We start from the raw sequence: 22551 nt of genomic DNA, 5'->3' as shown, positions 1-22551 counted from the left end.
CTGTAAATCTGCTCAAAAGCCTCTGCTGGAGACACAGGCTCTAGGGAAGAATGTATTACTCATGTTCTGCTAACTGGATATGTAGCCAAGCTACGTTATAAAATTTATGCTTATAACCATAGACCAGGGATGCTGTTAGCCTGGGTTGGAGATCATAGACCAGTGCTGCTGTCAGCCTGGGTCAGAGAAGCTGCTATTTGCATAGGACAGTATTTAATACATTCTTATAGCTGGTCAAAGTGCTGAGAACAAGTGCTCAGCCTTAAGCGGGACGTCAAGACTACTTCCTATTTCCTACTTTCTCGACATGTGGACAAATGGAACCAAACTGAAGACCCTGACATTAATCTGCACACCTATGAACATAAAATTTTTGACAAAGAAGCCAAAACTGTACACTGGAAAAAAAGAAAGCATCTTCAATAAATGGTGCTGGCATAACTGGATGTCAACATGTAGAAGGCTGCAAATAGATTCATATCTGTCACCATGCACAAAACTTAAGTCCAAGTGGATCAAAGACCTCAACATAAATCCAGTTACTCTGAACCTGATAGAAGAGAAAGTAGGAAGTAGTCTTGAATGCATTGGCATCGGAGATCACTTCCTAAATATAACACCAGTAGCACAGACACTGAGAGAAACAATTAATCAATGGGACCTGTTTAAACTGAGAAGCTTTTGTAGAACAAAGGACACAGTCAACAAGACAAAGCGACAGCCTACAGAATGGGAAAAGATCTTCACCAACCCCACATCTGACAGAGGACTGATATCCAGAATATATAAAGAACTCAAGAAATTAGACATCAAAACAACCAACAGCCCAATTAAGAAATGGGCTATAGAGCTAAACAGAGAATTCTCAACAGAGGAAACTCAAATAGCTGAAAGACATTTAAGGAATTGCTTAGCGTCCCTAATCATCAGGGAAATGCAAATTAAAATGACTCTGAGATACCACCTTACACCTGTCAGAATGGCTAAGATCAAAAACACTAAAGACAGCTTATGTTGGAGAGGATGTGGAGCAAGAGGAACTCTCCTCCACTGTTGGTGGGAATGCAAGCTTGTACAGCCACTTTGGAAATCAATATGGTGCTTTCTTAGAAAATTGGGAATCAATCTCCCCCAAGACCTAGCTATACCACTCTTGGGCATATTCCCAAGGAATGCTCAATCATATCATAAGGGCACATGCTCAACTATGTTCATAGCAGCATTATTTGTAATAGCCAGAACCTGGAAACAACCTAGATGCCCTTCAACTGAAGAATGGATAAATAAAATGTGGTACATATACACAATGGAATACTACTCAGCAAAGAAAAACAATGACACCATGAGGTTTGCAGGCAAATGGATGGATCTAGAAAAAATCATCCTGAGTGAGGTAACCCAGACTCAGAAAGACAAACATGGTATGTACTCACTCATAGGTGGATACCAGATGTAAAACAAAGGATGACTAGACTGCTACTCACAACTCCAGGGAGGCTACCTAGTAAAAAGGACCCTAAGAAAGACACAGGGATTGCCCAATGACAGAGAAATGGATGAGATCTACATGAGCAAACTGGACATGAGGTGGGGGGTAATGAAGGGCAAGGGTTGAGGGAAAGAGAGCTTAGGGGAGCAGGAGATAAAGAACAGAGAGGGTTAACAAGGAAAAAGAGACCATGATAAATGAAGACCCCATGGGAATAGGAAGAAGCAAAGTCCTAGAGAGGTCCCCAGAAATCCACAAAGATACCTCCACAATAGACTACTGGCAATGGTTGAGAGAAAGCCCGAACTGACCTACTCTGGTGATTGGATGGCCAAACACCCTAACTGTTGTGCTAGAACTCTCATCCAATGACTGAAGGAACCGGATGCAGAAATCCAAGGCCACGTCCCAGGTGGAGCTCCGGGAGTCCAGTTGGAGAGAAAGAGGAGGGATTGTATGAAAGAGAATTGTTGAGACCAAGGTTGGAAAAAGCACAGGGACAAATAGTCAAACTAGTGGAAACACATAACTATGAACCAATAGCTGAGGAGCCCCCAACTGGATCAGGCCCTCTGGAAAAGTGAGACAGTTGATTAGCTTGAACTGTTTGGGAGGCCCCCAGGCAGTGGGACTGGGACCTGTCCTTAGTGCATGTGCTGGCTCTTTGGAGTCTGGGGCCTATGCAGGGACACTTTGATCAGCCTGAGTGAAGGGAGGAGGGGACTGGACCTGTGTGGACTGAATCTACCAGGCTGAGCTGAATCCCTATGGGAGTCCTTGCCCTGGAGAAGATGTGAATGGGGGTGGGCTGGGGGGAGGACTGAGGGGGGCGGGAAGAGGGAGGACAGGGGAATCTGTGGCTGATATGTAAAATTAAATTAAATTATAAAATAAAAAAATTGCCAAAAGGTTAAAAAATTAAGAAGCAAAAAAAAAGTGTAAAGAAAATAAAATGGGGGAAGAAGGAAAAGTTAACTGTAAAATCATATAAGCTGACTCCATTGGTTCCCCCCATATGTAAATATCACCTGCTTGTAAATACTATGGGTGTTGCACCCTTGTAGAATACAGTAGAGGCTGTTTTTCTAGTTCCTAGGCCTGGGGGGTCATGGTTCACTGATACTACACACAAGAGGTGGCTGTGAGCTGATGCTCTGACTAGAATCTCCTTGAACTCACATCTTCGTTAACTTTCTCCCTGACTCACTTCCCATGTTTCCACACAGTTTTCTCCTGAGGACTTCTTTAAAGCATCGTTGTAAATCTGGTTTTAGAGAGCATCAGACTGTGGATGAGGGAGATAGCACTGATTTTGAATGGATAATTCTGCCAAATCCTACTGTATCCTATTTTACACACTGTGAATGAATAATTTCAGAATAATAATTTCAGAATAATTATCAACAGACACTGAGTTGGTTTTTTTTATATTTGATCTTATCTGACAGCCAAGTAATAAATAGGAACACACTTTAAATAACGCTTACTCCTTTCCCTCAAGATAGCCCGAGTTGCGTGTCTTGCTTGTCTTGAAAAACAATGAAAATAGCTAGTTGGCTAATAAGTAAAGGAAGAGTTACTTCACTTCAGTTAAAAATAATTATTTGCTGAGGCTGAGAGATGGCTCAGTGGTTAAGAGAGTTGGTTGCTCTTCTAGAGAACCCAAGTTCAATTCCCAGCACCCACATGGTGGCTCAAAACCTTTGTCACTCCATTTGCAGAGGTTCTGATGCCCCCTTCTGGCCTCCACAGGCACCATGCATGCACTTGGTACACAGACACACAATCAGCCAACCCCCCATACATATATCATAGTTTTTAAAATAATTAAAATTTAATTTTCTAAATATTACAGGGAAAAGTAGAAAGTAAGGAAACTCTGATCCTTAGATACCATGGGAATTTTTCCCACATTAACATGGTAAAAACTATTTTGGGATAGGAGAGATACTGCTGGCTTTATAGGTATCTATCAGGTATAACTCAGTAAAATGTGTTCACCTACAGGCAAAAAATGAAATCATGTACCCACATCAGATGACATTACATGTACTTGTTTTGTGTATGACTTAGAGCATGTGTGCTTCAAGGTTAGGGGCCAGAAATGACTAATATCATACTAACTGTTACATATAAGAAAGATCTGAGTCAAACAGCAAATGATGTGAAACATTAAGTAGATGTTGCTGACATATGAAGCTGTGGACCTACAGACTAGACAGTGAGTTAACATCTGATGTGATGAATGGCTCTAATCCTGACATCATTTGCAGTCTGGGCCTTGTTTCCAGCATTCTACACAGTAAGGATGGTGTTAAAAATCTACTGTAAAGAGGTAGGTTGGTTATTTTGGTTATTCTTAATATTTTATGTAGCATTAGTAAAATTTTATCTACATTACATTCAACTTTCATAGGAAAAATTAAGTCTGATGATCTCTCAGATGCTCAATTATTTATACTATCTAGACTCAAAATAGTGTTTTTCAATCTTGGATTTTTCAGTGTTAAGCTAGCTTTTTTGTTTTTGAAACAGAATTTAGAAGAAAATGAACGTTTTCCTGAGCCCTTCAAAATCATTATCTCTCTGCTTTGCTCCAGAGGGAGGGAGAACTTTGTTTATGAGGATGATGTCTATTTTTCAGACACTAAATATTTGGTTCCCAGCTCATGTGGGGCAGTTTTTCTGGTTTATCCATCCAAACAGTCAGGCTTTCTAGGAAGAGACTGGCATGTTTCAAAAATTTCTGGGAATAAATGCAGAACAGATATCAGTTTTTTTTAAATATCAAAAGCTAAACAAAATCAAATCAAACCCCTCTCTTGAGTAGTGATTATCTCTGCTATTGTTCAGATAATCCACTAATTTTTTTCTTTCCCTCCCTTCATCCCTCCCTCCCTCTCCCTCTCTTTGAAACAGGTTCTTGCTACAATGAGTTCATGTTGGTTTAGAACTCACTGTGTATCCCAGGTTGGCCTTAAAGTAGTGTCTCCTGCCTCTGCCTCCAAAATTCTGGGAGATACCTGTAGAGATGTAACCCCATAGCTGGTTCTAGATAATTTTTTCTGTGTTGATTGTTATAGAACTTGTCCTTGGCTTCTGAGTGATGATAACTGGAAGAAAGACTAATATGTGCTGTATGCAGGGTTAGGGACTCACACTCACATTCAATGCCAAATGGTCAACCCTGAAAACACACATACAAGTAACATTACACAGACTGAGAAGGTTGTAGTTATGTATTTATAAATATATGTTTATACACGTGAATATATGTTATATATGACACATATCTATGTAACAGTAAGTAATGAAAAATGAGGCCATGGATTTGAAAGAGAGCAACTAGGGGCAAATGGGAGGGTTTGGGGAAGGGAAGGGAAAGGGAAAGAGAAAGGGGAAATGATGTAATTATAACCTCAAAAAATAAGACAAGGGGTTTGTTAAAATGGGTTATGGACACACTTCTCTCCTCTTTTTCCCTTGGCTAATGTAGAAGAATGATAAGAGACTGAGGTGCAAGTAGAGTGGCTGAATAACACAATTTGTTGCCTATTTCTTTTTAAAGATTTATTTTTGTTATTAATGGGTGCATAAATCGAATGTATGTCTGTGAATCATGTGTATGCCTGGTCCCTGAGGAGGCCAGAAGGCTTTGGAACCCCTGGAATGCGAGTTACATAAAGTTATGAGCAGCTATGTTCAGGGAATAGAACCTGGTCCCCCTATAAGAGCATCTTGTACTATTAACCACTGAAGCATCTTTCCAACCTGATTTGTTGCCTTTTTTTTTTTTTTTTGGTTTTTTCGAGAGGGTTTCTCTGTGTAGCTTTTGCACCTCTCCTGGAACTCACTTGGTAGCCCAGGCTGGCCTCGAACTCACAGAGATCCACCTGCCTCTGCCTCCCGAGTGCTGGAATTAAAGGCGTGCATCACCACTTGTTGCCTGTTTTTAAAGGTTATTTAATTTACAAAGTTTCACTTGTGGGATCGTATATGCAGAAACCTAAAGTGGTGTGTTGTGATGGTTATGCAAATCATGATATACATTCTATTCATTCCAAAAATTCCTCTGCCTACAGAGTAAATATTGTGACATAATATTTCCCATATCACCTTAAAGAAATTATGCTTAGTTTCTGGATAACTTGAATTTCCCCCACTCAATATTGTCTCCCAAATAATGTAATTATTGATCTTTATATGTTTAGTTACAATGTTCTGTGAAATAAAAGAACTCATTCCTTTATGCTACACAAAGGAGAAGGTATTTTTTCCTTGGTCATGTGTATTTATGAACAGAAGAGGAGGAAGAAGATTAAGAGAGTGGGAGAAAGATAAAGAGAGAGCAAGAGGATATCAGAGATCAGAAAAATGGATGTGAACAAGTATGAGAAATAGAATAATAACAGGGGGAAATATGAGATGTATAGAGGGAATAAAGGAAGAAGAAACAGAGAGGAGAAGCAAGAAAGACTGATTGCTCACCAGAGGGATAGGATGAGAATTAGATACATTTATAAACCATGAAGCCAACAGCCAGGTGTTTCCTTGGGAGACTTGTCTAATGACTGCATTGATTTCCTGGATGATATTAAGAGGTAAACACCACAAAGAGCTGCCAAGACAGTGAGCAGCAATCATCAGCCCAGAACTAGGGATGGCAATGGTACCCATCACAGAGCAACTCTGAACAGAGTCTATATTTTGGCTCAAAATGCAGCAGCTGAGGTTTCCCTGTTCAGCACATCTTCCATTACTGCATTGTTACACGGAAATTTCAATTCTGAAAGCACTGCTCCAAAAACAAACACAATTTCCTTGGCCTCATTTATTTATCTTTAATCTAAATCTTTTCTTGGGCAACATGCCTTTTGCCCTGAATTGTCCATTCTAGCCAACCCAAAGGAAATTATGCTCAAGGAGAAGGTTCTGCATTGAAAACTCTGAGAAGTAATTTTATAGAAATTGAAAGAAAGCAATGCAAATTTCCTCCAAACCCAAACTAGTGCTAAGAATTTTCCTTAAGGAAGGGGTAAAATCCTCATTATATCCTTATTCTGGGGTTAGCCTTTATTTCATGTTCCCTGTCTAACCACTATAGAGCCAACAGAATTCCAGGTGGGAAGGATGAACTCAAAGTACTCATCTGAATCCAATGTATTCTACAATCTCAAGTGGCCCTTTGTGCTTGTCAGAACTCTTATTTTCTGTGGTCTCAGTGTAACAGAAGGCCATTGAATTTTCACACAGCTCTTCTTCCTGTTGTTAGAAATATATAACGAGGGGGAAACTTCACCCTTCATGCTCATGGAGTTTCATCGCCTAGGGTTGGGAGACACTAGTGAGGTGTCTCTGAATTCTTCATTTGTTATCCTAAGAGCTTGGCACATCTGTTACCAATTCTAACATGAGCATTAGTGTCTTTGACAGAAATTCAGATGTGAGCTAAGTTGTGTTTTTCACTAACACCAATGATAGCACCTCTGTTACCATATAACAGTTGTATAGGGTGCTTTCAGTTACTTACATCTGATAGCTTACATTCTAGCCTGTGTAATGTATTTTTTCTTGTAAAGGGTGGGTGTTGGTATGATATGTGAAGCCAAGAGAAGGAAGAGTTCTCATATGTGGCCAATAGGCGGCAATATGAAATTCAAACCCAGGTCTTATAATTTTTCTATGGACATCTATTCTCCCCCTACCCCACCCTCGATGGGGACCTATGAGGTGTCACTGCTTCTAATTCCTCTAACTGCAGCTTTAGAAGTCTTCCTCATTTTCTAGAAGCCTCCATTCGTTCTAGACATTATTCACTACAAGGTTGATTTTATGAATCATTTCTCCCTTCATTCTCCTCCTTGACTCTAAGTCCCCCTCTCCCATCTCTTACGTGTCATTCAGAAGCGTTATTTCTGTCAAAACTCCCCATGCAGTCTATTTCACATCTTCCACTCCCAGCAGTTCCTTTATGTGCTACCACCGTTTGCAACTGCATTACTATAATTTCTTTTTAAGTGCTGCCCAATCCCCTAGTGTCATCTTCCACGAAGCAATGAGAGCATGTCTCCATTTTAAGTATGATGGTTAAAATTCTGCCCTTTGAAGTTTTCATATCCACATCTGACTGAAAGCATAGCATTTTCTGATACACGGACTACCATACCTTCTAGGATCATATTCCCACACCGTCTACTTCATATCACTCACCTTTTTCTTGTTGCTTAAAGTTAGATTTCAGTAAGTAGACATCTTATTGCTTTCTTCAGAGAAAAGACATTATCAGTATGTCAAAACCACAAAATACAAATGAGTAAGAAGTGAATGTACTTATTCAACAGGGCTGGTGCTAAAGAGCTATTCTACATCATAAATATACATAAAACCATATACATATAATTTATATATAATAATAATTTCATAGTTCCTTTAGTATCTGTTTCACTATTATCTCAAATAGTTTTAAAAATAAATTACTCCCACATAGCTCCTGTGTATCTATATTTTCTCTCCAAATATACATAAACAATTCTTGGAGGACTGGAAATGCCTTACACAATAAAGGTTTCAGGATACAGTGATGTACACCATTGATAGCAATAATTATTTATGGTCAGCTCAATTGGGCTATGAACTTCATGGGGAAATTTAAAAATTGGGGAGTGATGAAGATTTCACCTAGAAATGCAATTCACATTCCACATGTTTTCAACTTACTCAGCACCTCCTAACAATGACAATACATGAAGTTTAGTTTTAGTGACAGATTCTGCTGATGACATTGTTCCCATTCATCATGGATGCTGCCCACATTTTTTTCCACTTTGAATCAGAACAACACTTGAATAATTCCACATCAACCTTTTCAATGGTAATCAACAATAATACAGCGATCAGTCTCAGGGATCTAAAATGAAAATATGAAAGCCTATTTATCCCAAGAAGCTCCTAATCCAGGGACGGATGTACTCTAGATGATAAAGCACACCCTAAAGGAAACATCAGTGAAGAACTTAAGCCAAATGAAGAAGGATTTCATCATTGTCAAAGATCAAGGGAGTTTCATGGGGGAGGTGGCACTGAAGTCGCAGGGAGTGGATATTAAAAAGGCAGGATATGAAGTCCCGAGTCATGTCAAGTGAAGGGTAAATTGTTGCCAAAGCGCTGATTCCAGTCACATACACTCAGAGGAAAATATAAGTACTATAGCCTCATCCCCTCACTTGGTACAAGAGATACACAGGAAATGTCTTTAGAAAGGAGACATGCTGCTGAGTTGCAGCTGCTGCAAATATCTTACTTAAGTGTTTGTTGTTCGCTTGGTGTGTGTGTGTGTGTGTGTGTGTGTGTGTGTGTGTGTGTGGTGTGTGTGTGTGTGTGTGTGTGTGTGTGTGTGTGCTATTGTTGTGTAACAGTTTCCTTGGAGATTGAAACATTCCATCCCAGTGGAATGCTCCTTAAGCAGGTAGGTAAACAATTCAAAAGAGCTTCAGGAAGTACCTGAAACTGACCAGATTCACTAGACCCCTTCCTGCCAGAGTAAGCAATAAAAGCTGAGAGTCTCACAGAAGATCAGAAGCAAGCAGAAGACTCTCACAAGGTGGGCTGAAAACTCTCCACAACCTTGAGCCAAAATGAATCTTTCCTCCTTTAAATCGTGTAAGTACAGTGGTTACAATGATGCAAAATTAAATGCTGTATTTATACAAAGTGGATTTGATGACTTGAAAAATCCGTCAGCCTCTTTTGAAAATCAGGAGTTGATTGGTAACTTTATATAGAATGGATTTATTAGTTCAAAACTAGTTTAAGGGGACCTTGTTAAAATAATTTATTAATTTTCTTCTTGGACAATTTCATACACATGCTCATTATGTATTCTGGTCACTGTCACTCTCATCAGTGTCCCTCCCTCCTTACAGGCCCCGTCTCATACTCATGTCTTTATATCTGGCTTGTGATCCCCTGAGTTTAACCAGAGCCATTTGTGTGACCCTGGGTTTTGAACTAGCTGCTGGAACCTGATATTTCTTATACCCATAGACAATCAGGAATTACTTTGCTTTCATCTTAAAAAAACAAAAACAAACTTACATATCAGAAATAAAGAGGCAGGTTGAAAAGTACTACCTTCTAAGAAAAGAAAACCATTGCTTAAAAAGTACCACAGAATAAGCAACTCAAAAGGTAAAGGAAATTTCTACTTAATAGAAAGTATTCTCAGTAACTGGAGTGGTAGCTCAGGAAGTCGAATGCTTACTGAATAAACAAAAGGAACCTAAATTCTGTCTCCAGACTACACAAAAAACAAACAAACAAACAAACAAACAAACAAACAAAAAAAAAAACCAAGTGGACTGATGCATGCTTGTAATCCAGTACTAGGGAGATAGACAGACACAGGTGGATCTATGAGGCCTGTTGGCCGGCCAGCCTACTTGGCCAGCTCCAGACCAGTGAGGGAGTCTGTCTTATAAAATAGCACCGAAGATTGTCCTCTGGCCTGAACAAGCATATGTACACTGCAGACCTGTACACACACGTGTATGCATATACATGAACATGTACACACATGTATTAACACACATAAGTAAAATTTCTCTATTATATTCAAGTTACAGAACATTTTGATTCTCATCTGATCATTATTATTCCTGGTTGTTCTTATCTTGGAGATGGTTTCAGCTCTTGCCTATACTAATAAAATCCCTTATCCCATCATCCAAGCTCTGTGACAGGTCAGATATGTTAAAACAAACACAAAAAGACAAGTCAGGGCCTTGGCAGAGCTGCTTCATGGTTTTGTGCAAAAAGACACATTTAAATGCCCGAGGGAATAATGTTCACAGATAAAAATGTGACATGAAACACACTTACTGGGGTGTATTTAACCTACTGACATCTAACTGATCTCAGGTTTGAAAATGTGGCACCTTCCCCCAATTCTACAAAACATCCCATCTAACAGGGTGATTTTCAAGCCCTTTGAGCTGAACATTTCTTTAAGGCAGAAATCTAAAATCAGAGCAGTGTTCTGAATCCTTCCTTCCAAAACAAGTCATTAAACACCACCTTTCTAAAGCTTGAAACATGATTTAGCTATTGTCTGTCAAGTTCAGGCATTTCATCTCCTGCCACTGTCCATATTTTATTTTCTGCCTTATATAAATGTAAAGGGCACCACCAGCCAGTTCTTAGCTCGTCAAACCCCTGACAACACAAATCATGCCAGATATAAATATTTTCATTGTCACAGCAAATGTTTCCAAAATCACAAACTCTGATGCCTTTGCAAATTGATTTGGAACAGGTACAATGTACTGAATGAAAAAAAAAAAAGAAAAAACTGCTTCCTGAAAAAACAAACAAACAAACAAACAAAAGGCCCAAATCCACAGTAATATTCTAGTATACGAGAAACAGATTTCTTCTTTCCCAATACATTTGAAGGAAATGGCCTTTTTTTTCTTTATATCAACACTTTCTTCTAAGATGACTCAACAAAAGATGGAATATGAGTTGATTCTGTATCAGTTTGCCATTTTTCCCATTCTGCTCCCAATGCATACTTTACCTAAAGACCCCTTGAGTATGTTCTGCAACATGTCCTACCTTTAAAAATAGTATTTTAATTAGCATACAAAACAATGGGTTTCATTATGACATGTTCATGTATGCAAATCATTGTTACTTGATCATGCTTATCTTTTTATTAACCTCTCTTTACTCCTCTCATCCACCCCACTGACCCCTTCCTTTCCCAAATATCTCCCCATACACGTGTACAACTTCTAGATTCTATAGACAATAATAACAGGAGAGAAAATACACAGTGTTTTTCTTTTCTTCCCCGATACCCCCCCCCATATTCCCTTCCTATACATTATTGTACAACAAAGGCATAGCCAACATTAGACTCTGCACATTTTGCTTCATATCAAGGATGAGCCAAAGGTGTCTACTTCAATTTTGTGGTTGGAGTCTCTGGTAGAGCAACAAGGCAAGAGACGGAAATACACAGGACATAAAAAGTCAAAGTATCGTTATTTGCATATGATATGGTCTTCTCCTTAAAAGGCTCCACCAGAAAATTCTTAGGTCTAATGAACACTTTCAGCAAAGTCAGGACACAAAAATCAGAAGCTTTTTTGTAGGCCAATAATGAACATGCTGAGAAAGAAATCAGGAAAACAGTCTTACTTGCTATAAATAAACTGATCAAATATCTGAATGAACGTAACCCAGGAGGAGAAAGAGCTATACGATGAAAACCCTGAGCATTCCACAACACTTAGGAAAATGTCCACTTCCTTCAGCAGCCTTAGGAGTTGGTGTCTGCTCCCATCACCATCTTCTGCCCCGCCCACAAGCACCTGGCTTTCGTTTGGGCTCCAGCTTTGCTGGCTTCCTTCCAGGTGGTTTATTATGAAACCCAGGCATCAAACCTCATTCAGTCTTATGTGTTTTTGTTTATGTTACTGTTTGCCTGGGATGCAAGTATGCCCCCTGTCATCCTCTCCAACAAAGAAAAGATAATTCAATGTTTACTTAAACTGAAACTTTCACTTATAAATGCTGACCAGGAAAGTGACATGTTTTTGACTTTAGATGAGTAGTTTATGTACAGCAAGTTATGTGTATATGTGAGCTATATCAAGTTTATTTTAGAATTCATAAAAATGAAATTGCCAGTGGAATAATTAGAATGGTTTTGCTTTTCTATAAGATATATGAACTTTCTACAAAAAAACCCCATGATTTCCAAATAATTTTAAAAAGAGCAGCCAAATACTGCACAGCTAAATAGTCTCAATCTCACATGCAATGACTTTATTTTTTTTCTACTTGGAAACATTATGCATATTTATGTGTATATGTGTGACGTGTGTGTGTGTGTGCGCGTGCGCACACATACATGTGTGCATCTATTTGTACAAATGTGCTTACCTGACTATGTGAATGTGGAGGTCAGAACTTTCACATTGCACTCTATTTTTTGAGACAAGGTCTCTCACTGAACCTGTAGCTGGCCATTTTGGTTAAACCGGCTGGTTAACCAGCCTGTGATTTGCCTGGCCTCACCTCCCATGCATTGGAGTTGTAGGTACTGTAAGCACTTCCCCAACTAAAGGTATCACTCCAGTCCCCCTTCAACGCTTCTTAAAACCTGGCTTGTGACCTGAGTTAAAGCTGCTAATAAGTTTTTGGTGAGTCATCATGAGAGAGAGAGAGAGAGAGAGAGAGAGAGAGAGAGAGAGAGAGAGAGAGAGAGAGAGAGAATGAGTAACAGACTGCAGAGGGAGAAGAGTGGACAGTCCAGCTCTGGAGAAGGATCTGCCAGGAATAACAAATATCTGTAATTTCAGCCCTAGCTTTTTTGCACACAAGTGGCTTTTCATTTCTCTTGAATTCACAACAACAAAATCACCTTCAAACACAATCCTCTATGCATGTGCATTTCCTTCCAATTCTAACATCCTAGCCAACAGTAAAAGGCAGTGAAATAGAAAGAAGTCAGCAAGAGAAATACTGGATTCAAGCAGTGAGCAGCCCCCAAAGGCATTATGCCCTTCACAAATTAAGGATGTGCTCCTGGCAGGAGGAGAGGGCAAGACTGAGTCTAGTGTAAGAATCACAAAGCTCAGCTCAGCATTTCCGGGCAGAAGGGAGGATTCTTAGCCAGCAAGATGCCCCTAGGAAGATTAATTATTGATTTTCTTATAAATCATCTCAGGTGATTGCTGTTTGTTTTCCCTCCCAGGATGAGAAACGTCTGATTTTACTCTTGTTAAAATAAATTCCTTCTACTTCAGTGCAGTTAAATGAAGATCAAGAGAAGAAGTCTCAGAGGAAGGATTTTCCAACATGGTAGGCAGGGGAGTCAACTGTGTGCTGACCTTCATGGGGTACCAAGGGTCAGGACTTTAAGCAACTTCCTGGGGTCCTGCAGTTGTGAGACACATGGATTTTATGAAGGAGGGAAAGCACTATTTGGACACAGTTATATAGTTGTTAGGAATGCTCTTGAGGTCTGTGATTATTGCTAGGTGTCACTCATCACAGAGACCAAGATTCAGAAGACTAGCTTTAACAATGAGCATCACCCATCATCATGAAAGCAACATAGTGGCTTACCTTTCTGCCTCCAGTGTTGATGCGCAGAGGTGTCAGAAAGGGATCGAAGATCATGTGACTGGTCTCTATGTTGACTGGTGACTGCCGTTTTCCCACAGAGCAAAGATTCCAAGCTGAGTTCACCAATCCCCAGAAAGAAGGAACTAGGAGTAAAAATGAAATTGTAGGATTAGGCTGGGTGGAAAAGAGGAAAAAAAGAATATATTAAAAAGAAACATAAGTTACAAGGTGGTAAACAAAGAATGTCAAGTAATATCCTGACTCAAGGAGATCTCAAGGTGTTGTCATGGCATTTTCCCAGGCCTCAATCTTGGTCAATTTCTTCAATATTGTCTTCACAATCTCTGAAGGTCAAATTTTCTTACTTCATGCACATCCTGCAGCCTCTTTATTGCATCTGTGCTTTGGTACTAACATTGTCTTTTAAGTCATATCCTCTTTGCAACATGTTCAAAGTACAGCAAGTATTTAACAACTCCAGAGTGGATGCTCTGTTCCTCTCCTAGGTGGAAATGATGTGAGAATCAGTGGTGTCCAATCTTGAAGGTATCTGAAGCTTTTCAAGGTAAGTGTCATTTGACATATACAAGGTGTTTTTCGGTGAGTTGTCAAGACCAAACTGAGGGAATGGTTTATTTTTATGACCCTCCCAATCAAAACTAGACAGGAGCTTAGCAACTTGACGATATCTTTGTTTGGTTCAACTTGTGTCATTAACCTAATGTTCCAGCAACTGAAGAATGCGATCATTTGAGAGACAGGAAGAAAAAAAGGAGTGCTGAGTGCAGATATCCAAAGGAAAACTGTCAGCTCACTTTCAGTGTTCCAGTAATACACCTATTAGTATATATATATTACAGAATTTTCAGTCTTGTTTTCTTGTATTTAACAATTAGTAGAGTAATAGGAAGAGTTAACAGTCACAGTTTATGTTCATGAAGAAACTATACCTTTAGCATTTACTATCTCATCAGTATTTCCATTGAAATGCAGAAGCCATGTATCCCCCATTTTTCAATGTGAGTGTTTGGTCATTCATCCACTGATCAACCCACAACAACTATATGTAGTGAGCTCCCACCTTGGTGTTCTACCCTGGGTTAGGTTGAATCTCAAAGAAAGAATAAAAGGGTAAGAATAATGAGAACCAAAAGTTTAGACTAATTGGAAGGTGCTGTGATACTATTGGTGAAGGGCATTCAGCTCAGCCTTGGAGGAGTTGAACCAGATAGTGGTTATTGATGGACATTGCAATCATGTCATAATCCTCTTACATGCAACTGCCATCTCAGAAACTCAAGTGGAATGCAGATGTTAACTTACAGCAGCCATCTTGCCTGCTCATATCATAATGGCTAAAAACCAAAGTCAGAAAGGAGTCTAGGAAACACTTGCCAAACAGTTGTATAATTCTGAAGAACTGTGATTGATGGGATCTTTATTCCAATGCAAACCCCAAATTCGGTAACCTTACTAATTCAAGCCAACACTGGGCAGTAGCAGGTACTCAGACAAATACTTTAACACCAGCATGCAGTGGGATTCATATCTAATTTGGCTTAATCCATTCCAATGAGCCTCTGATGACTCTGTTCCCTTTAGGTTAAGGAGTTTGAATTGACTTCCTCAACATGAGCAACTGTCAATATGGCAGCAATGGCCAGAGGGAGAAAGAGAAGAAAGAGAAGGAAGAAGAGCAAGAGTAGAAACAAAGAGACTTACTCATGGACTTGTGCTTCCTCGATGCCCCATTTCTTTTTTTTTTTTAATTTTACAATACTATTCAGTTCTACATAATAGCCACAGATTCCCTTGTTCTCTCCCTTCCTGCCCCCCTCCCCTTCCCCCCAGCCCATCCCCCATTCCCACCTCCTCCAGATAATGTGTAAACTGTGTTATCACTGAAAATTGCTCCACATGTTTACAAGATACCACATCCTAGCAAAACTATAATATGTGATGAAGTTTTTGCATTCAAAATGTACTTTTCATCCACAATGTTCCCTGAACCATAGGTGTAGGGGTTTTGTCGTCTGGGGCTGAGCACCTCACCATCAGTTTTTTATACACTCTGATCCACTGTGGCAGCTGTGGCTTTTTGTAATGGTTTACATCTGCTGCAAAGGGAAGCTTCGTTGATGAGGTATGGAAACTATTTCTCTGTGGGTGTAAGGATAAGTATTTAGAATGAAGTTATGGATGGCCTTGGTTAAGTAAAAATGGCAGTAGTAGATGGTTCTCTGGGATCTGTGATAGGATCTCACTCACCCTGGATAGTCAGCTAGGTTTCCATTACTGGGCATGATTCTGCTCCTGTGGGACGGGCCTTATAGTCAATTAGACAGCTGTTGGTTACTGCAAAGATATGAGTGTCACTGTTGCTCTTTTAGGAATGTCTTGCCTGCTGGTCATGGCTGTAGTTCATAGGGGTCACATTTGGGTAGGAGCTATTGATTGCTTCTCTCCTTTGACTGCTTGTATAGCACCTTTTCACACTACGAGAGAGAGTCCTCAGGGAAGAGGTTTCTATGTCACTTCCAGCTCAGATCCTCTGGGTCTGTGTCCACGGTGTCTTCTGAAACATGGACTTACCTTCAACTTCTGAGAGGCAGCTAGGGGCAGCAGCAATAACTTATATTGTTTTGGGAGGCTCTTGGAATTCCCTGACCAACAATTTCAAAGGAAATTTCTCATGGCTGGCAGTGGATTTCTGCAAGAGAGTCTACCGCTTCTAGGCATTATCTCCTCAATTATTAGCACAACTTCATACACACACACACACACACACACACACACACACACACACACACACACACGAGAGAGAGAGAGAGAGAGAGAGAGAGAGAGAGAGAGAGAGAGAGAGAGAGAATGCATATATGTGTGTATATTACATGCCATTTTAAATAAACATAAAACAATATGACTCCCTATGGCTTTTTCAGACATTCTTAGTGTTATTTATCCTTCTCCCTTCTAAATTAAAGGCATCCTTTTCTATTTCCTCCTTCATATCATCTGTATCCTGCTATTCCCTTCTGTAGAGTTCCCCACCACATTCTCTTTTTTACCTTCCTGTTTTCTGCAGTTACTACAGCTTATATACTCTTTGATAAGCAAGACATGCATCTATGGGATGTGTGTGTGTGTGTGTGTGTGTGTGTGTGTATTCTCAATAAGGCAGCTGCATGATAAAACACAGTTACAGCTGGTGCACATTGCATTTCATCTACTCCCATGAAAATCATTAACAAAAATAATTCTAACCCCATAAACTGTCTGTAAGGCTGCCTTTGTATGACACCATCAGTGAGCAGATGCTGCCATGCCTTGCTAATAAACTTCATACCCAAAAAGTCCCCCCACAAAAACACAAACAGCAAAAACTTTATGTGAACATCTGCCTTTGCTTTTACTGGGTATGGAGTTCTTTATGACAGTTTCAGGGCTTTATATCCCCTCTTCACCATCAAAGCCCCTGCCTCTCATTCTAACCACCTGCTTAGGAATCAGAGAGTAACTAAGAAACACTTTCCTTTGCTCACTGTGTCCCTCATCGGCTCAGCACCTCAAAGTGTAATGAGTTTACTCACAAGTGAATGGCAGGTTTTTAAATCAGATATATATATATATTTTTCAGAACTAGAAGCCACCTTAGAGTTCATTTTACCTAAATGCATCCATGGCATGGAAGTCACAGATCAGAGGGTAAAGTACTCTGCTCACAGCCACACTGCCAGGCAGAGACCAGAAAGCACAGAGAAAAGACCAGAATCAGCTCTGAAAACTCCAGTTGCCACAGAAGACCCACTTCTCTCTACAAGGATCCAGTCAGAAGCAGGGGATTAATTATTGCCCTGACCCTTGCAAGACTTGTGCTTCCATTTCTCTTTTGGTAAATCAAGAATAATAACATAAAATTAATTAAAAAAAGAAAAATAACATCAGTGTCTATTTGGCAGTTAAAAAAATTCAAAGGCAAAAATCTAAATGAAACTACTTCAAAAATCAACTATGTCAAATAAAGGCAGGATTTGAAAGCAACTGAACAACTTTGAGATAACACAGATAGAACGGTCTAGGAGAAAAATATGTTGAGGTTGGGGGTGGCAGCATGCTTTTGGGACTCTCTTCAGAATCCCAGGAAGATGTAATGGAAGATATTGCTGCAGAATGCTGCTCCAGAGGCTGGAGAGAGGTTAAGAGCATTGCTCTTCCAGAGGACATGTGTTTGGTTCCCAGTACCCATGTTGCTCACAACTGTCTGTAATTCTATATAGAAAGGATTCAAATGATACCCTCTTCTGGCTTCTAGGGGCCCTGCTTGCGCTCTCTCTCTCTCTCTCTCTCTCTCTCTCTCTCTCTCTCTCTCTCTCTCTCTCTCTCTCACACACACACACACACACACACACACACACACACACACACACACACACACAAAGTTTAGGCTGCTCCAGTTAAAGTGCTCTTGGGCTGGATGGACTGGACCAGATTTTGATCCCCATTGAAGGAGAAGTCAATGCTTGCTACTAGAAGCAATGTGAATGCTGAGGAAGAATTAAAGTGTGGAAGCCACTCCAGGGATCTTGAGTGACAGATGGACATGGAAGAGATCTACAAAAGCTATGCAAGGGAAATGCTTTAGGATGGAGTCTTGGAGGATGGGAGGGAAAGCAATGCTTGCTCGCTGAAGCTTGGGAATGAACTAGCTCATTTTAGGTGTGTAGAACTATGTCATATCTATGAGCTAGGACTCAGGATTTGGGTTTATGCAGAGTCCTCAATTATGACCACGGTTCTAGCCAACCTCCACAGGAGCACACTTCAGGCTTACAGGCACTCCATGTCACCTTCAGAAGCAGATGTGGAGTAGTAGAATGTGGAAGTATTGCTCCTATTTTTCAAATTTTGAAATCCTGTTGAGTTTTTTTCACTCTCAGTCACTATGGCTATTTCAATAAATCAAATTTTAAACTTTCTTCTTGAAAAAAGATAACAACTTATTTGCTAATGCATTCTTTTTCTAGTTTGACCAATACAATTTATTGTGGGGAAAATGTAAATAAAATGAAATTATGAGAACCACTTTAATTAATTAATAGTCAACTAGTCTGAAAACATTGGAATTCCATCATCCTTGGCATCTCTTGCACACACTCTTTTAATTAACATATAAACTAGAACACAAAACAAACCTGAATATCTTTGCAAATTAATTTTCACAGAGTCTAAACAGAGGAATTTAACTGCGGCATCACAACTATGCATTTGTCTTGCCAAAATATCTCCCCCTTGGCAATGCTGTCATTCTTACCATGAACTACAAACTCCCAATGGTCTCTTAGCTCCGTGTGCAGTGAGCTATGGAAAATGTGGAGTTGCTTGGTTTTCAAATGCTTAAATCATGAACCTTGGCAAGACCAAGGCAAAACCTATCAGCATCTGTTCAAACCACTAAAACAATAAAAATCCAGCTTAATCTGTTAATATCGCTTGACAACCCCCACACAAACTTATCAAATATCTTATCAAAACAAAGGTAGATCCAGAGATCATAAGATAAGCAGAATTCACTCTAATACTGAAATTTAAAACTTGCCTTGATGGCATTTGCATTCTAAAGAGGATACTCCAAATCCATGCCATCCTGCCTATTGATTTGTCCTGAGCCAGCAGAATTTGTAGAGATGATGCTATTATGAGCAGAGTGTTAGAGACTTGAAATTAACTTGTACCATTCCTATGCACTTGTTAAACTTTATGGATCTAAGATTAACTGAATTCAAAACTGCTGACTGCAAGTCTATGACATTTCAGATATAAGACTTGACACTGAGAATTCACTGAGCAAATATTTGCTTAAGACCTACTATGTGCCATACAGTATCTTCATTTCTGGCTTGTTGGGAGTGAATGAAACAAATATGGCTTCTGTCATCAGAAGTCCTTTGGTATAGTAGTGAGTATACATGATAAGTTTTGATATGTTTACCTATGTTATTAAAATTCAGGGATAATTAATTTGGTAACGAGTAATGTATGGAATAAAACTGGAATGGGAGACATAGGCTAATAAGCAAAATGGTCAAGGATGGTTTCTTTGTAAATGATATTACCAGACCTTTAAAAAACTTGGATGATTGTTTCAGAAGAATTTCAGAGAGAAGTGTGTCCAAGACAGATGGGAACAAGAGTCGTAGAGAGCTTGATGTGTTTAAGGAACAGAGGAAACCATGTGACTTGAACTTGGATCCCAGATAAGAAGAAAAGAAAGACAGTATAGGGCTGGTTAGGTTTGAAGAACAAGTGACTGGGGACTCTTCAGGTACTACTAAGGAGTTTGTATCTTATTCCTATGTGACAGGCAATCGCCGAGTTTTAGACAAGGGAGTACACAGTATGAGTGAAAGCCATGCATCTGCTTTGGCTGGACCAAAGCCAAGACTAAGGGTAATTATCCTTAGGGTAGTCTGAGAAGGAAAAAACTGGGTCCCAGGCAACAGTTGGGTACATAGTTTTTTTTTTTTTGTTTTGTTTTTTTTGTTTGTTTGTTTTTTTTTTTGGTGTGTGTGTGTGTTCATTGCATCCTGTCATGTGTGTATGTTTAAATTCTATCTCAAAGGCAGAAGTAATTGAATGCTTTATAAACTATTCTCTTCAACATATGTGCCAATAAAATAGCATTTCCTTCACATTCAGACAGTGCTTTACAAATCATAATTTGGATTTGAAGCAATGAAGAGATTTAGCTGAGACAATCTTTTCTTTTCTTTTTTCAAGTAATTAAACTAAGCCCCCAACTTTTTGGCCAAAGAAAAGCAAATATAATTTTGGGAAATGACTACTATTGGTACAAAACATATTTATGATGAATTCAGTCCCACAAATAAAACCTTCCACTTCAGTGGCAATCCCTACTTCATGGTTACAAACACATGGATACATTTTAAATGAGAACTCATGTCTCTCCCCTGTTCTTTCTTTCACTAGTGCTGATTTACTGCCCCCTCTGTGGTTTTCACTGTAATAAATCTCTACTTTGAGTTGTTATTAATAAGCATGGTTAAAATACCCATTGCTTCAGGCCTTTGCCCCCTTCTGATTGTAGATTTATTTCATGGAGGGAATTGGCCCCAGAAATAACCCCTTTGCTGCTGGCTTCTTTCTCCATAATTGGGACTCCAGATTCATGGTACATGAAAGCTCCCCATTCTCTCACTTGGGCATCCCAGAGGAGTTGCATGTATCCTATTTAACACATAATCGTTAATTTGTGCATTCATTAAAGAAATTAATGGGCCATCTCTAATGAACCACGGATGGAAAGATAAATTAAATGCCCTCACCAGGGCAGAAAGATAGACAAGCTAGTAAACAGTTACAACAAAACATAGTATTATAATGGAGGTATGTGCACTCTAAAGCTAAAATACAGAAGCAGGATGAATTTTCTCCTCTAGTGGTATACATGGCACCTTCTAGCACATGGAATATAGCCAGCTTGTTTTCTCCATGCTTTGTGATTGAAATATATGATGTCCAGCAATAAGGTCTTACCATTACCTTCTGGAGGGTAGCCAAGAGTAATGGCAAGAGCCTATAATGCTCAGGTGTCTAACTGGCCCCACTGTACAACAACTTGAAAAGATGTAACCTGTTCCTGGGGTTTTTATTTTTTACTGGGAAGTATCTACTTGGGGTATTGAGCCTGCTCCCTCATTGTACAGTAACTCTATTAAACTTTTTAATATGCATATATTTTAGGAGCTTGTATAGTATTAGATTTCCATAGATCTTTAAAAAAAAGCCTTTAGTACTAGTTATCTTTCTTATATTCTCTCCTCTACCTGCTTTCCACCATTGCCCAATTTAACTCCTATTCCACTGTTCTCCTTTAACTCTTTATACCACTGTGTTCTGTCTCTGCTCTCTGGAAAGCCCCTCCACTGCATGGCCACCTACTAAACTCCTGATCTCTAATGGGTATTCCACGTAGAATGCGCAATGTCTAAAGATTCAAAGTGAGCATCAAAGCATTTGAAGATTCAAAGTGAGAAATGATTGAAGACACATGACATTTGACTTTCTGATGCCTGAGTTGACCTCATTCAGAATGGCTATGTCTAGCTACATCTACTTAGCTGTTATTTAATAATTTCTTTTTCTTAACAACTAAATAATATTCCATAGAGCAAATGTATCATATTTTCATTATTTGTTCGTTGGTTGATGGGACATCTAGCTATTTTCATTTTGGGCTATTAAGAATAGAGCAGCAATGAATATGGATGAGAAAATACCACTGTAGTAAGATACAGAGTTCTTTAAGTATATGCCAAAGAGTAGTATAGTTGCATCCTATGCTAGATTTATTTCCAGGTTATTTTTAAAGAACCTTAACACTAATTTCCTTCATAGTTGGACCAATTTGCAGTTCCACTAGCTGTGAATAAATGTTGCTCTTTCACCACATCCACACCAGCATCTGTTGATCATTTGTTTCTTTGATTTTGATTATTCTGTTTGGGATAAAATAAAATCTCAATATATTTTTTTCCTTTTTTATTTAAAACTTTTTTCCCTTTTACATACTAACCACAGTTCCCCCTTGCTCCCTCCCCCGCCCACGCCCAGCCTCCACCTTCCTCCCACCCACTTCCCATATCCTTAGTGCATGAACTGGCTTTTTGAAGCCCATTACCTATGGAGGGATACCTTGCTCAGCCTCAATACAGGGGAGAGGGGCTTGGTCCTGCCTCAACTTGATATGCTAGACTTCGTTGACTCAAACTATTTTTACCTTAATTTCTCTGATGACTAAGGCTGTTGAACATAAAATATTTCTCAGTCATCTGTATTTCATCTTTTGAGAATTCCCTGTTACATTTTAATTGGTTTGTTTGTTTTCTTGGTGCTTAGTTTTAAGTGTT

The 22551-nt window shown here is 39.3% G+C and overlaps 1 protein-coding gene and 1 long non-coding RNA gene across 2 annotated transcripts in view; one reads left to right on the top strand and one right to left on the bottom strand.

Moving 5' to 3' along the window:
• Ca10 (carbonic anhydrase 10) overlaps positions 1-22551 on the bottom strand; it is a 515736-nt gene that overhangs the window by 283070 nt on the left and 210115 nt on the right. The window contains exon 3 of the mRNA XM_006972007.4: positions 13625-13767. Coding sequence (XP_006972069.1) covers positions 13625-13767 — 143 coding nt within the window. The remainder of the gene's footprint in view (positions 1-13624; positions 13768-22551) is intronic.
• On the top strand, positions 8951-15670 carry LOC121831422 (uncharacterized). The gene is made up of 4 exons (XR_006074845.2): positions 8951-9148; positions 13251-13357; positions 14131-14189; positions 15227-15670. It is a non-coding gene; the product is annotated as an uncharacterized LOC121831422 (long non-coding RNA).

This window comes from Peromyscus maniculatus, chromosome 8 (genome assembly GCF_049852395.1).
Source record: "Peromyscus maniculatus bairdii isolate BWxNUB_F1_BW_parent chromosome 8, HU_Pman_BW_mat_3.1, whole genome shotgun sequence".
Lineage (NCBI taxonomy): Eukaryota > Metazoa > Chordata > Mammalia > Rodentia > Cricetidae > Peromyscus > Peromyscus maniculatus.
This window is presented reverse-complemented; position numbering and strand designations above follow the sequence as displayed.